The following is a 15,895-nucleotide window of genomic DNA, read 5'->3' on the forward strand; positions in this document are numbered from 1 at the left end:
AATGCTACAGGACTCGCATCTTGCTCTTGCACAGAGCTCCTCCTAAGCAGGCACAGCATTGGTACGGTCTAGGCTAAGACGCCTACGAAGCGGCCTTGACCAGCTGACTCGCCTCAGAAACACCGTCATCACGAGGATCTTGACTGGACTCAACGATCATATCCCCCCACGCACACAGACAAAATGACGGTCGCACACGATTTGACCCATCGAGGGTCGTCATCTCATTCTGCCAACAACATGGCTCTCGAAGATCGATTTGAGGTTCTCAAGGAGATTGGCGATGGTAGTTTTGGCAGTGTCGTTCTCGCCAGAGTCCGTAGCGCAGGTGCTAGCGTGGCTCGTCGCGGTACGGTGGTAAGTACCTGCAGATGGATCTTCGTTCTTGCAGCACAAATGGTAACGATTGCATTTCTAGGTCGCCATCAAAACCATGAAGAAGACCTTTGAGTCTTTCACCCCATGCTTAGAGCTTCGTGAGGTCGTCTTCTTGAAGACCCTTCCTCACCACGCTCACCTTGTTCCCGCACTTGACATTTTCCTCGACCCTTACAGCAAGAAGCTGCACATTGCCATGGAGTACATGGAGGGTAACCTGTACCAATTGATGAAGGCTCGCGACCACAAGTGTCTCGACAACGCCAGTGTCAAGAGCATTCTTTTCCAGATTATGCAGGGTCTCGAGCACATCCACGCCCACCACTTTTTCCATCGCGACATCAAGCCCGAGAACATTCTGGTGTCCACTTCTTCTCACCAAGACACCGTCGGTTCCTTCCGCAGGTATTCCGCCCTCGTCACGCCTCCCTCGACCCCCCCGAACTACACCGTCAAGATTGCCGATTTCGGTCTTGCCCGCGAAACCCACTCCAAGTTGCCCTACACGACGTACGTTTCGACGAGATGGTACCGTGCCCCCGAAGTACTCCTGCGTGCCGGCGAGTACTCAGCACCCGTCGACATTTGGGCAGTCGGCGCCATGGCCGTCGAGATCGCCACATTGAAGCCTCTCTTCCCTGGTGGTAACGAAGTAGATCAGGTTTGGAGAGTGTGTGAAATCATGGGTAGCCCCGGAAACTGGTACAACAAGCAGGGAGCTCGTGTCGGCGGCGGTGAGTGGAGAGAAGGTACCAGACTGGCCGGCAAGTTGGGTTTCTCGTTCCCTAAGATGGCACCCCACGCCATGGACACGATCTTGCAGGCGCCGCAGTGGCCTGCTTCCCTGAGCCATTTCGTTACGTGGTGCTTGATGTGGGATCCCAAGACGCGCCCGACATCAACACAGGCCATTGCCCACGAGTACTTCGTTGACGCCGTTGACCCTCTGCGGCCCAAGTCATCCGCCTCGAGAATCCTCGGTCGCAAGCAATCCGACATCAGCCGCGGCAAGGACTCAAACTCGTCGACTCCCACGGCTTCTAAGCCGTCTTGGTTCAGGAAGTCGCTCATCGGTCGCTCGGAAAGTGCAGAAGTTGCCGTCGCTCAAACAGTTTCTAAGGACTCAACCCCGAGACCCTCCCCCGTACCCTCGCAGACAACCAACGAAGTTCCCGTTGCCAAGACCCGCCCTGCTCAGTCCAAGCGCACGACCTGGACAAATGGCCCGTCGAACGTTGCCCCCATGCCGATACTGCCCACGATCCGCCCGATCTCCCCTCTTTCCGATGCCGTTACTGCTCAGGCCAGCAACGGATACAACGACTCGTACGCCAACGGCAACCAACGCCACCTACAGGCCGAGGAGAAGAAGAAAATTGGCAGGCAGTTGTCGGTTGCGTCCAGCACTAACCATTACGCCGAAATCCACCGTCAGCAAGCTGAGCGAGCCCTGAACGGCAACGGCGGTCTCGCCTCGCCCCCCAACGGCCATAAGGAGAGCTTCTTCTCCCACCTCAGGAAACGTGCCCGCCGCTTTTCTGGTCGTCACCAGGCCCCCATGTCTCCGAACTCCGATGATGTCGAGGCTCAAGCCGGCTGTGGTCCCTGGAACAGCAACAGGTCATCCATGGTGATTGACAACACGCCTACTCCTCCGCCGAAGCCCGCCGAAATCTACGAGCCGCTCGACAAGGCTTTGAGAGAAGTTCAGCAAAACCGCGACCACGCGCCCGTTCCCCCTGCACACCTGATCACTCCCAACAGCACCCTGAAGAGGCACCACTCACTGCCGCAGCACCAGCCGCGCTCTGTGGACAACCTCATGGGTGCTGCCCGTGGAACCGGCCCCATCTCCAGTCGCACGCGCAGGTCACAGGCGGTTCAAGGCGTCCAACACTACGACGCGCCCGATGAGGAGGACGAGTTGCTGGACGAGGTTCTGAACTCAACACACCGAGCCATGAAGCGCCTCGAGAAGGACGGAAAGCCACACATGGCCAACAACCTCGCGATGGCAAACCCGTACCCCACTCCGTCACCTTCAGCCAACGGCAACGGCGTTCTCTTCGGCGAGAACCACGAGGCAGTCACCCCCAAACCACTGGACCTGAAGAAGTCACACGGCGCTGAGAGCCAGTACAAGTGGCCCACGCCTCCGTATGAGGAAAGCGAATGGGCTGCTTCGGCATCGGCAAGCATCTGGGCTGCCAGCAACCGATTTTAGGTGACAACTGGCAGGCTTTCTGAGAGGGCCGCGGGGATTTCACCTCAAAAGTTTCTTGTGTATTCACATGCATGGGCCTGGTGTTTGGCGTTGGCCGGCGTATCAATCTCGTCATCAGACGAAGACGATGTTCACACCGGATTTCGATTTTCTTTCACCCAAATGTTTGGGAGCAGGGTGGCATTTCGATTATTCTACGATATCTTCGATACCACAAGGCGGCATTGCGTTCGCTATCGCGCACATCACAATTTCCTTCTGCTGTTTATCAACTCATCTGTTTCGAAATACCCGATACTATAGACTGGCGGGCAGCCGATGGCGCCCTCGACCAAAGACAACATTTCTTTTGTTTTCAAGGGCTCACGCGGGCAAGGAGTGGCAGTCTCCCAATCTGGTACAACACAGAGAATACGGTCCGAGGGATTGGGAGGGAAAACATATGGTTAGGGAATACAACAATGGTCACACATCTTTCTCTGTTTTAAGGGAGGCAAACAAAGGCACGATATTTTCTAGATTCTCTGCGGGCTGGACACGTCAGAAGATTCGGGGAAAGGAAAGCCATGTGGCCAAAGATTGCCCTGACGGATATTTCTCACATACACGGACCGCAAGGGGCGTACCCCACGCAAATGGTATACACAAGGGTATCTGTCTATAGCTACTTACGGCGGTATTGAGTCCAGCAGCGGTTCGCTGCTTGGAAAACGCTCTTTATTATTTGGTTTTGCGGATGAGGCGGGGGAGAACAAAAAGAACCTAGTCAGAAGGACAGGACTGTATGTAGGCGGACGATTTTCAAAGTCTCGCAAACTTATTTACATAATAGGTGGCATCCAAGAGATTATCCACTGTCATGACCCCCATCTACCGTTTCCTCTCGTTCGCAATCATGATGTGAAGCTTAATCACAATACTGGGATGGCCGCTGAGAGATTGTCAGCGTCGACCGCCGGGTGCCTGCATGGAGCTGAGGGCATGGTTCAGATGAAATTAAACGCTGGATTTAGAGTGCTGCATGGTCCATGCATGTGGGAGCGCGCGCGGGATGCAGGAGGATTTGTGTAGCTGTAGGTAGCTGTAGGTAGCTGTGTTGTAACGTGGCGGAGGAAACGAACGGGGCGGGAGGATCGGGCGGGCGGGCCAGGTTTGCTGCGGCCGGTTTTGGGGGCCGGAGGATGGAGACTTCGGGCGGCGGGTGGGCGTGGCTGTGTCTGTTCAAATGGCCCGACGAACAGGATTGAAAATGAATGAAGAAACGAGGGGTTTCTTCTGCGTTGGGATGACGGGAAACGATTATTGTGGAGTTTTTGGAAAGAGTGATTGGGTCTTTGATATGTTGTCGTCGTTGATGTTGAAGGTGAGGCGGACACGGAGGAAGGGGGTGGGGATCGGTGGGAGTTTTTGTGGCTGAGAGGGGTCTCAGCCTCCTTCCGCGGGTGGTTCCGAGATGTCTCTTGCTTTTTGGCGGGAATGTCTCTCGGAAAGAATAGGGTTGTGTTTTCGGGAGAAGAGGAGGTTGCTTTTGATCGAACGTTTTAACCGGGCGAGTTTGTTGTGTCGATTTGTCGAGGGGCTTGAGACTTGGTGTATGTGAGGTGGGCTGCGAGACGGCGGTTTAGTTCTTATTCTGGGGGAGGATGATGTAGTTGGTTGTGGTCAAACCGAACATGCTTTCTTTTGGCGGGTGATGGAAAAGGAAGCGTGAGATGTCGTGAGCCTGTCTTGGATTTCGTGCCAACTCTGTGCCGGGTTGAAGGGCTCAAGTAGTCCGGTTTGGATTGAGACTGACTTTAGTGACGACTTTGTGTTTAGATACCGAGGATTCGCTTGCTTCCGTGCTTCTTTTCTTTTCTTGACGGGAGGCTTGTTTGATCTTCTCTCCTTGTGTCTAAGCTGTGAGAACGCTCAGGGAAGCTAGTAAGCCACTTGACAGTTCAGGGAGGACTATGACAACGAGATGATTGAGCCTTTCGGGGTTCAGATGGTTTGGATTTGGTTTCATTTAGCCATCTTGACATGTAACGGGTCGGGATGAATACACGTCACAGATACAACGGCCAGGTACATGCGAGCAGCTTTTTTTCAACACCCACTTGTTGTGGGTGTGTGAAAAGATGTGTCGCGATTTTCAGCCGACATACGGATAACTGCCTCGAGATTGAGGTTGCACTATGAACGACTGGTGGCACAAATTGGAGCCGGAGTCCAAAGTATCCTCGGGGCCTGCATTCGTCCCGGCCCGTAATTTCAAACCCTCGGGACCTTGCAGCTAGGCGCAAAGACGAGAACGAGCTTGGTGTATGTGAGGCCCAGACTACGCTTTGCTGGGTCATCGCTGGGTTTCGAATTCTCAACTCATAAGATACTAGGAGGAGTAATCGACTGTCATCAGCTCTTCAATAGATACCTTGAGATGCATGCTATTCAACCTTAAATGTGTTCATGCTTACTTTCAGGGCAAGTGAAGCAAGTACAACGAAGACCACGAGGCATCGACAATATGCTTACAATAAGGAAGAACGGGTTTTAGCCGATGAAATTTGTATAAATATGGTCCAGAGTGAAAAATCAAAGCAAATACACGATCGTAGTGGCTGAGTTGACAAGTACAGAGCGGACAAGATTGACGAAACTAAGACTTAGGTAAACGATGAGGAGTATGGCAATGCGTAAGTGTCGGATGTTGTGAACGTCGAGAACTGGGTTAGGCAACCAGGACCATGGTCACTAAGTCTATGCAGATCTGCCTTCAATGATACTTCAGTCTCATGGGTCTCACGGAAGTTTGCTGAACAACAATACCGGCGTCTGTTTTGCCCGGGGTTGCTAGTCAGTGCCCTCTAGGCAGATAAGCCAGCTGCAGTCAGTAGGACCTAGACACTAGCCACCCAGACATCCAACGGATCAGTCACTTCATTGACACTATTCGCCGGAAGTCCATTCAACCTTTGCCAGTTGAGCACTTCTACCGGGCAAAGTCCCACTTGGTCTTTTACTGCAGGATTAAAGCTAGCGAGACCCATCTGAGCCCTGGATGTGGGTTGTCCACTTCCATGCCCTGAGTCGGGACGTCCATATCCCACAATACGGAGTAGCTTCAACATCGAAAAGCGACTGTAGTTTAACGGTTAGAATAGCTCGTTGTGGCCTCTCAACTGGTTCCGAGCAGATGGAAGTTCGATTCCTCCTAGTCGCAAACTCTTTTTTTGGGTTGATAGCCGTTGGCTGGTGGATACTTGTTACGATAGGGCTTTGATGATTGGCCATTCTGAGCAAGTTCGCTTGGACAACCAGATGAAGATCAATGGCAACTGCTCCTTCTGCCACGTTAGCCGCTTGCGTAGACAGACGATTGAAATTTGCGAGGTTGGTGGTGACGGGTAAGTCCTGCCTTGGCAAGACGAGTCTTTCTGCTCCACCGGTGTTACGTGACTGAACCACTCGATGGAGCTGCCCGGTGCCTGAGCGATTGCTTGCTAAGGCGTCGGCCCCGTGTCTTTCGGCATTGAAGCCCGAGCTTCGAAGCTGCAGCTCCACTGTATAGGCTCCTCTTCCTTCGTGCGTCTGTACGAGGACGCAATCGGCGCACTGTCGAGGGAGCGACAGCTGTCAGTGTGTTCCAGCGTGTCTTGGCATGGGAATACGAGACTGTTGCTCGTCATGGGCTACGCGGTCTGCGATATTTAAAGACGGACGAGATGCTGGAAAGACTCCCGTGCCCGGGCATTTTGAGGTGATGAGTGACGACGATAGGTACGTTGGCCCTTTTGCAAGCGAGACACGCCAAGAATGCGCCTCGGGAGATTTCCTGGCCGCCGGGCAAGTCGAGCGTTGTTTGCCGGCCGAAGGTGCCTTCTTGTTGTCGTCGGCGGCATCACGTGATGATGCATGTTCCCCTCCCCTCCTGTCCAGCCCAGTCAGGTTGCAGCGCTGCATCTCACTCACCTGCAGTGAAGAGCATCATCGGCCAATTGGTGGTGGCTTACCTCAGCCATTTATCGGCACGGTACTTTGTCCAAGTGACCTTCCCCAACCTTCCCTGCTCGCCCTGCGCCTCATCAGCGCAGCGCCAGTACGGATACAGCAAGTAGCCTTTACCTCAGGCGCACCAGCTCCAGCTTTCAAACACTCACAGCCCAGCCAGCTTCAGGAAGCCAGCAGGAAGGAAGCACTCGCCCTTCAGCCTAGGAACTCAACCCAACTCTTAACAGGCGACGTGAGGTACACTAGTAGAGACGTGGGGCAGTGTTTGCCTGCCTGTTCCGTGTTCTGCCCTGTCATTGCTCTGCACCGCACCACCCTGTCGCGAACCAGCACTGGCTCCTCCCGCTCTGCTGCTGCTCTGCCTGACGCTCCGACGTCCCCTCCTGCGGTTCACCACCACCACCACCACCAACAACCACCTGGCAGCGTCAGGGTACATTGCTGGTACACGCTCACACGCTCGACCAGCCAGCGCTGTCGTCTGCCATCATTCCTTCATCCCAAGGAAACCAGGGAATCCGTTAGGCAGCAGAATACTCTACTCACCAAACCGCGTTTCCAAACTTCAGACGTGGCTCAAGCCGACTTCGTATCTGTCGAAACCGACCTTCTGTCGTTACTTGTCGTCATCGTCGGCGGTTGCCGTTGCTCTTTGCTCCAGGCCCGAAGCCGTCTTCAACTTGTCACTTTTCCCTCCTTTTTTTCTGCCACCAAACCGCCCGCCTCCCACCGAACCCCTCCTCCACCGTCTTCCCCCCACGATCATGGTCCCGTAGCCTTGCTGTTCTGAAGAGACGATCTGCACTCTTGCTTTTTGCGCAACCTCACGAAACGACGACGTATCGCCTTGATCCATCTTTCCAGTCAGTTCGCCAAGGGTCGCATGCGAGGGCTTGTCCCGCTCGCTTTGTCTCTGCCGCTGGTCCCGTCGTGCGGATTATGGGTGTGAGCAGATATCCAGATCTGGTACTGCCGCCATGAGCTTCAATCTTCCCCTCCGGCCGGCCTCGAGCAGTCTACGGAACCAAGCGAGCCGGAGCAGCTACTTCACCAGCTTCACGCCCAACTCCTCCACCGAAGCCGTCAATGGCCCTCCGCAACGACAGGCTCCCCCACGTGAGCTGTTCGGCCCGGCCGATCGACTGATTGTTGGCGTCGATTTTGGTACCACTTTCTCAGGGTGAGTTGCGCACGCCTCGACGCCCGTCATGATGCTCATGAGATGTCTTCTTCTTTATTTGCACCCTTCGCTTTCGTGATGCTTCCTTTCATTCGCGGTGATCTACCCACACCATCATTGCACTGGCAGTCGTGCCTGACCCTAGTCACTTTGGCTGACTTCAGCTCAGCGTCGCCGCCGTCTACACGTCAACACCAGACGATGTCGAAATCATCAAGACATGGCCCGGCGGCAATGGCATCACGTCGGACAAGGTGCCCACCGAGATCAGCTATGACTTTCCTCAGAATGCCCCCGAAGGCACAAAACCTAATGTGAAATGGGGCTTCCAGTTCAAGCCAGAGGAATCCCGCCTTCGGTGTATCAAACTATTCCTTGACCGCTCACAGAAGTTACCTTTCTACGTGAGCCCGCTGGAAACGGCGGCGCAGCTAAAACGCTACAACAAGAACGTCCTTGATGCCGTTAGCGACTATCTCACACAAGTCTACAAGCACACAATAGACACCCTGACTCGAAGATACGGCGAATCCTTCATGGCGTCCACCAAGGTCGAGTTCGTCCTGACCTGTCCAGCGGTGTGGTCAGACGCGGCGAAGAACACGACTTTGCAAGCCGCCGAACGAGCCGGTATGGGGTCCATGTCGGAGATCCAAATGATCAGCGAACCCGAAGCCGCGGCTGTCTACACGCTGAAGGCCATCCAACCAAACCACCTAAACGTTGGCGACAACTTCATTGTATGTGATGCTGGTGGCGGAACTGTCGAGTAAGTCTTGCGCGGACGAGTACACGCAAACATTGCTGACGGCCGTAGTCTGATCGCCTACAAAATTATTTCACTCAAGCCGCTCAAGGTCGAAGAGTCTGCCGTGGGAACCGGTGGTCTTTGCGGAAGCGCATTCCTAAACTACAGATTCGAAGAGCACGTGAAGAACAAGCTCGGTCATACCCGGTTTGACGAGATGATGCACAAGAAACAGAAAACATGGCAGATGGGCCTCAGATATTTCGAAGAGTTTGTGAAGCGGAACTTCAACGAAGATGAGCACCAAGAGGTCAACGTACCGTAAGTTTACTTCTCACACTCGCAAAGGGAAATATTCTAATTTGGGCAAGATTCCCTGGGTTACCAGACGACGAAGAGGCCGGGTTGGACTGCGGATTTATGATCATGACGGCCGCCGAGATCAAAGAAATATTTGAGCCTGTCGTCAAAGAGGTCTGCGATCTTGTCCAGGGCCAGGTAGATGGGATCCGCCAAGCGGGCGGCGTCGTGTCTGGGATCGTGTTAGTCGGAGGGTTCGGCCAGAGCGACTACCTCTACCGCAGACTGAAGTCGCATTTCAACAGCGCGGCACCACCACCTTACACCGAACGGCCGACTCATGGAACCATGACCACACTGCAAGAGACTGCTTCCATCGAAGTGATGCAGCCTGTGTATGCCTGGACGGCTGTTGTGCGTGGAGCAGTTCTGCGAGGACTTGAGGGCAACATGGTGATATCGAGAAAAGCCCGGTACCACTACGGCACATCATACGCAACCGTGTACGACGAAGAGAAACACTCGGTCAGCGAGCGGTACTGGTCACCACTGTGGGAGCGGTGGATGGTGTCGGACCGCATGCAGTGGCACATTGCGAAGGTGAGTCTGAATTCTATTGCTCAGTGTTTAGCGTACCTCCGAGGGGACGACGACTGACCGACATGCGATTGCAGGGCGAGGCAATATCACCTCAGGAGCCTATCGCATTCCACTATACTCGAAACTTCCGCCCTGGGCAGTCCCTTACGGTGACAGACGATCTAATTGCATGCGAAGCGGACGAACCGCCCTCAGCATACACTCGTGACCTCATACACGTATGCACACTCACAACAGATCTTGCAGCAGTGCCACGAAGCTTGTTCACAAGGTTAACAACAACACGAGGCGTGGAGTTTGACAATCTTGACTTTACACTGGAGATGATTGTCGACAGTGCTGGTCTGGGATTTGAGCTGAAGGTGGACGGCGTCAGGTATGGCCGTGTCGACGCCGAGTTCCACTGAGGGTGAATGAGACGTAATGAAGGGTAATTGGCGCGGAAGAGGTATTTCGCACGAGGGCGTTTCGGCATGAAAGAAATTCGAAATGCGGACCTCGTGGGTTGAAGCCTCCCTTTTGTTATATATAGTTCGTGAGGAACCAGTCTCGAGAACACAATATCTCGCCAAGCAAGAAGCACATTGTGCCACAATTGACGCGTCCGACACATGCATCCGCCAGTGCTCCTCCTCTCCTTATTGGGAATAGACGGCAACTTTAACATGCCAACCAATCCCGAAAACGAGGCCTAACAACAGCAGCTCTGGGATCCCACAGGGCGAATACCCTGGACGACCCTGCATATTACATGCTCTGTGACATGCTCAACGGTCATATTTTTTCTTCTTTCACATCACATTCCCATTCTACGACGCCAACGGTGATACTACCTGAGCGGAGACGCCGGACCAATATCCTCGTGTCTGAGTTCTCGTCGCTCAGCTGGACTTGACTCCCGCGCGGGCCGAGTGAGGCTGTGCATGCGCAGCATGTAAGTCAGTGGTTGGGAAAAAAAGGTCGGGAGCCACGCATCTCGCCACAGCCCTGTTTTGGATGGAAGTAAGCCTATTGGGGGGGAGACTCCATCGAAAATCTAGCTGCAGCGATAATTGGCTCCTGGCGAAAGATTCACAGCAAGGCGAAGTGATCGGGAGTGTTGGGCAAACCGACACAACACATAAAGTGACATGTGGACACCTCTTGCTCAAGCCTGATGCCTGAGCAGTCAAGAAAACCTGTAGCACAGTCATGCAAAATCTTCATCATAAACTTGTTGTCGTCAACGTTGTGCTATGGAAGGTCTGGTTCCTATGTATGTCTGTTATCATCCGAGGTTGCGCTGACCAAAGTGGAGAGCGGCCACCTTCCTTCTTTCCCCAAAAGCATAGACGAAGCCGGAAAGAGAAACCCCTGCAGTGAATGCGGTAGAGAAAGGTCCTTGTGCACGTTGTTGCCTACCAGGGAAGCACATGATCCTCCCCAACGAACGACGCATGTCCTCCAATTTCACGCGAAACAAAAACGTCCTGAACCCATAACTTACTCGCCCAAACTTGTACTAAGCATCTCACAAAGGAAAGCGTGGCCATCGCGAATTCGAACCCTCGTGGCCCTCGGCACACCGGAAGAGGGGTCATCTCCTCCAGAACACCGAGGGAGTCCCCTGCTGCTCGACTTCGCTCTCGACCTCGCTCTCGCCCATCGCTCGGGATCACCACCAGTCAGCCTTACACCTAGCCTGTGCCTTGCCTTGGTGCACGCGTCCTCCTCTGTGGCCTCGCGGAGGTCTTCAGGCTCTAGGTATACAAGACTGAGTATTCATCATAGAGGGCAGTCAGACAGGCAGGAAGGCCCGAGGGCCTCTGCAACTGCCTTCGTCCGAGGTGCACGAAGTGCCTTGTGCAGCGTGACGAGATGATGAGGAATGGAAAAGCTTATCAACCGAAAGGAAACCAGACGAACTGTGGTTCGCACCAACGCCTCCAAAGACAGACAAATCGGGAGACTGCCGGCTCCCCCCGCTCAGTGATCGACACCGGCCCGCTCCGAGATCCAAGCAAGCGCACCTACCCACATCCCGGAACAACGAGACTGGCCACCAGACGTTCGACATACCTCTTAGGCATGACGCCGGGTATCTCTCTGTCGTCGCCGACTACTGTTCGACACGTACACCACTGATTCGGGCCTTGCTTGTCGCGCCGCTGGTCTGAAGCCTGACGGATGCACACCCGGTGGTGCTGCCGGCCCTTCACTCTGCCCTTTGGCTAGCGCGAATGCCTCAGGCGATATCAGTCCTATGCTGTACACATGGTCAAGGAAGTGGAAGTCGGGTCTCCTGTTCTCGAAATGGAACCCTTCCAAGACGTGGTCTGCGATGTGCTTCATCCTGTACTCGAAGTTCATGCCGGGATCATGGGGCAGTTCGGTGCGGAATTCGACATCATCGCAGAACCAGCAAATACAACGACTTGGGTAATTTCGCCCAAGATGGTCATCCTCGACATGGCGTATCCACTGGCCAATTTCGTCCTCTTCAAGCCCGAACGACCGCTGACAGCCCGTCCAGGCTTTGAATTCACAACCAAGCCGGCGTGGGCTTGATATGGCTGTCGTTTGCCCATTGAATTGCTGCTGCATAGTGCTCAGCGCCGTGAAGCTCGACGGAGCAGTCGATACAGAGTAGCTGTCGGGTATGCGATGACTGTTGTATTGTCCAGAAGATCCCGATGAATAGGTATAGCCGCTATCGTTGCTGCCGCCAGAGCTGGACTGCCAAGAAGTGGAAGACGTCACGGACGTGGACCCTGCTCGAGGAACGTAGCGAGGAGTAGATTCACGATCTGCGGAGGGATACGGATACCCGTATCCGAAATTGTGTCTCTCCATGGTGAAAAGGTTGGATCAACGCTGAAGTAAAACGAATGTTTGCTGTCGCTGACGAGATGAGCCTTGTACAACGTCAGATATGTTACGCCTTCAGAAGGGAACTGGCGAGGAGCTCACTAACTCCATCCATACAATATGGAAGCCAACGAGTCTCACCTCCGAGGGTCGACGCAACAGGCGAAAATGCGACGACAGAAGAGACAACGAGAGACACGAAGACGAGAGAGGATGGTATTCAAGCTGGGTGGGTGGGGAGTATGCCGGAAGACTGAAGTGGATGTTCACAGGGGATGGATGCTGCAGCCAAGTGCCTGCACTTCGATCCCTACAACAAAGTTCCAGCTTTCAACGGGCAGATGAGGGTTAGCTCCTGAACGATCCAGCTCAACAATAATGGAGAGAAAGGAACGAGGAAAAGAGGGAGGAAGTCTCCTCTTCTCTGCGTTGTTGGATTTCCGTTACGCGTCAGTCTTTATGGGCTGGAATCTTACGTGCACCAAGGACCTAAGCGGCTTGCAACCCCCTCGCCGGCGGCCTTCCGGATGCGAACCATGGCCATCGGCACGAACCCTCACCCTTCGGGACGGATAGCAGCAGCGGACTAGCTGGCTATCCACACCACCCTCGAAGCCAGCATCAGCTCCCACGGCCGGTATCGTTGACTCACCAATGTCGAAAGATGAATGTCAGCAGACATAGCTTTGGCCTTGGTCCGCGATCGTCTTCAAGGAAGGTGTTCGTCTCGGTCTGATGTCGTCTCCGAGCTTGTGCCCGCCGCAGAAAGATCGACGATCTTGTGGACGGTCAATGGACCTTCGGAGCTGCCGTCCGATCAGCTGCACTTGTGACAGCATAGGGCTAAGGATCTCCGAATGCACAGTCCCTTGATGTTGTACAGAGAAACCCGCACGGGGGTCGCCCGAGCTCTCGTCAAGGGCATCTTGGCCGAATTGGTCCAGGAGAATAGTTGCGTGAGCCACCCACTATGCGGTGTACACGTGTATGGGCAGTTGCCAGGGTGGAAAGAGAGACAGGCAGAGCGGGGGTTTGTTGGTAGTAACAGAGCAAGCGAGCTGCTGCGCGGCGCCTGCGGTGATACATGACGGAACGCCGGGAGAAGTCTCCCTCACAGACTCTGGAGCAATGATTGAAAAAAAGGGGTCGAATTGCTAACATCGAACCAAGGGAATCCCTTCCATGAGCGAACGTGGCTCGAAAATTTGTCTTTTTTTAGGCGTCGGATTCCAATAGTTTCTGCCTTCACTGGCGGTTGGAATCGCATGGCTAACTCTCACCTGAAAACCCACGAGTATCAGGTGCTGCAGTCGCCCTGGGCACAACGTGGTAGGTGACGCGAAGAGCCTGCAAGCTTTGGGGGGTGCCATAGACCCGGAAGCATCGCTCTGCATTGTTGCAGAGCCGCACAATCCTTCCTCTTTCATCCTCCCCCTCCACTGGTGAGCAGTCGGGGGAAGGATCCAGATTGACTTCCATAGCAGGTGAGGTGGTGCCGTAGGGAGAGAAGAGGGAGATCCGTCTCTACCACCAACCCCGCCCCACACTGGTTCTTGTGGATTCGGGCGTGGGAGCTGCAGGTCGCTGGCGCTGCATGTCTCTTGGGGTGGGAACCCGCGTCGATTGGTCGGCCATACCGGGGTTGTTATCCCATCCGCCCATGGGTGCTTGGGAAGCTGTGAGTTGGTGATGGATGGGATACGAAATGCGGCAACGGCGTCGGCTTAGGCCGCGGCGGGAGACAAGGGGGAAAGAAGCGGTAAGTCGTCATATGAATGCTAGTTGTGGAGGGGGTATTCGCCGGCGGCCAAGACTGATAGAGGAGGGCAAGGATGATAACGGCAGACGGGCTACAAATGTGCACTTTCTGTCATGGGCGTCGGTGCGTAAACGTGGGCCATGAGTATCATCATCATTATGGAGGAGGATTGGACGATATACGCCAAAAGGGATGGTGGGTGGCTACAGCTTCTTCATCATCATTCGGGACTACAAAGTACCCTAGCCTTGGCAATGATATTCTGGTATTGCATGTGCCCGCCGTTCTCGTCCCCGCGCTTGATGACGCCGGGGAAGGTGACGCAGGAAATGTTGCGCCCCGCGAGAGCTTCCTCGTCCTCCCCGCCAATGTCCTCCATGGTTGCGGGGTCGAACTTGGTCTCCTGGTCCGGGACGATGTCGGGCATGTGGATCCGGAAGACGGCTTTTTGGACCGCGAGCTGCCGCGACAGGTCCACCGCGCTGCCGACTAGGGTCCGGAGGGCCGTGTCGCGGGCTTCGGTGGCCTTGGCGTCGGTGACGGCGTCGAGGATGCCGTTTACGCGGGCGATGACGCCGTCTGTCGATTCCGCTGTTTCTGCCTGCATCTTCGTCTCCGCCTCGCGCTGGAAAAGCGCCAGCGTCGAGGACCGCCAGTTGTTGAGTGCTTCCGCGTCATCCACTAAAGCTCTTTTGTCAGCACCTCGTTGGATGGATCCGGCCAGCGGCAAGTGACAAACCGTAGCTTGACAAGGTCTCCTCCATCGCCCTGAATTTGTCCGCCTGCTCTTTGGGCAACCCGAAGAAGCAGTTCTCGAAGATGACATCCATGAGAATCCGCGACACGATGGACTGCAGCATGTGCACCTTCGCCGATGTCTCCAGGTCCGCGTACATGGGTACTAAACGCCCCAGCTCGTCGCGGATCTCCTCGCTGGCGGCAGCAACATCTGCGCTGGATCAGTCTACACGCTCTCAAGCTGCATGGCTTCCAAAGTGGAAAGAAACACACCTAGTTTCGCCCTCCGAAAGTGGACAATGATCCAGTTCTGCAAGCCGTTGCCTAACCTCATCATCCCCTCACAAAAGACCTCGTCGGACGTCTGCCCGTTCGTCCGCGTGCTCGTGCTCACAAACTCCTTCAGCCCCCTGACCTGCGCCCTCAGCTCCCCGACCTCTCGTCGCAAGGCGTCGCGGTCCGCGTCGCGGTGCTCAGCCTCTTGCCTCAGTATCCTGAGATCCGCGTCGGCTCGCAGGAACTGCTCGTTCAGCTCGCTGTGCTTCGCCTGCCAATAGACCGCCGTTTCGCTCTCGGCCTGGGAGAGCTTGTCGAGTTCCCTCGTGAACTCTTGCTCCATTATCTCGAGCTCGCGCTCGAGCTTCGCTATACGAGCATCCTTGTCCTTGAGCAATGTCGTACTGCTGCTGCTGCTGCTACCGCTGCCGGTGTTGACAGCGCTTCCTGTGCTGGGGGTATCTTTTGTTGACCTGGACTCCTTATCCTTTGCATCTTTCCCTGACTCGCGGGAGCTGCTGCCCTCGTCGGGCACAGCTGAGCTCGTGGGCGCATGGTGTGCGCGGGGCGGCGGCGCGATGATGCTCGCCGCGGCGCCTGAGCCGGGGCTCCGCGAGCTCGTCGTGTGTAGCGAGTGTGTGTTCGATCCTCCTTTCGATCCAGCAGTCGAGCCTCCCGTGGTGTTGTTGCTGCTACCGCTCCCGGTATTACTGCCGCTGCTCGTATTGCTGACACTGCCGCCGGGGCGGCGCTTGTCGGACATCTGGAGCAGCTTCTTATCTTTCGTCATGGGAACGGCGGGACAGAAGGGGGAGGAGGAGCATGCGGCTTCGGATGCGGTGCTGCTGCATGTTG

At 55.1% G+C, this 15,895-nt stretch overlaps 4 protein-coding genes across 4 annotated transcripts; 3 read left to right on the plus strand and 1 right to left on the minus strand.

Annotated features, from left to right (window-relative positions):
• Positions 1-240: 240 nt before the first annotated feature.
• pit1 (Sporulation protein kinase pit1) lies at positions 241-2,602 on the plus strand (the record flags this gene model as incomplete). The annotated part of the gene is made up of 2 exons (XM_036634783.1): positions 241-357; positions 419-2,602. 2 exons carry the CDS (start codon positions 241-243, stop codon positions 2,600-2,602), a joined length of 2,301 nt encoding a protein of 766 aa, XP_036499839.1.
• A 4,967-nt stretch (positions 2,603-7,569) lies between these two features.
• Positions 7,570-9,827, plus strand: HSPA12A-2 (Heat shock 70 kDa protein 12A; the record flags this gene model as incomplete). The annotated part of the gene is made up of 5 exons (XM_036634784.1): positions 7,570-7,772; positions 7,942-8,541; positions 8,590-8,841; positions 8,892-9,420; positions 9,495-9,827. 5 exons carry the CDS (start codon positions 7,570-7,572, stop codon positions 9,825-9,827), a joined length of 1,917 nt encoding a protein of 638 aa, XP_036499840.1.
• A 2,504-nt stretch (positions 9,828-12,331) lies between these two features.
• CGCS363_v002936 (uncharacterized protein) lies at positions 12,332-12,843 on the plus strand (the record flags this gene model as incomplete). The annotated part of the gene is made up of 2 exons (XM_036634785.1): positions 12,332-12,496; positions 12,754-12,843. 2 exons carry the CDS (start codon positions 12,332-12,334, stop codon positions 12,841-12,843), a joined length of 255 nt encoding a protein of 84 aa, XP_036499841.1.
• A 1,403-nt stretch (positions 12,844-14,246) lies between these two features.
• CGCS363_v002937 (uncharacterized protein) lies at positions 14,247-15,830 on the minus strand (the record flags this gene model as incomplete). Its single annotated transcript, XM_036634786.1, has 3 exons — positions 14,247-14,707; positions 14,766-14,975; positions 15,038-15,830. The coding sequence occupies 3 exons, from the start codon at positions 15,828-15,830 to the stop codon at positions 14,247-14,249; spliced, it is 1,464 nt and encodes a 487-aa protein (XP_036499842.1).
• Positions 15,831-15,895: the final 65 nt, after the last annotated feature.

The sequence above is a fragment of the Colletotrichum siamense genome (assembly GCF_013390195.1).
Source record: "Colletotrichum siamense strain Cg363 chromosome Unknown KSG_Cg363_contig02, whole genome shotgun sequence".
Classification (NCBI taxonomy): Eukaryota; Fungi; Ascomycota; class Sordariomycetes; order Glomerellales; family Glomerellaceae; genus Colletotrichum; species Colletotrichum siamense.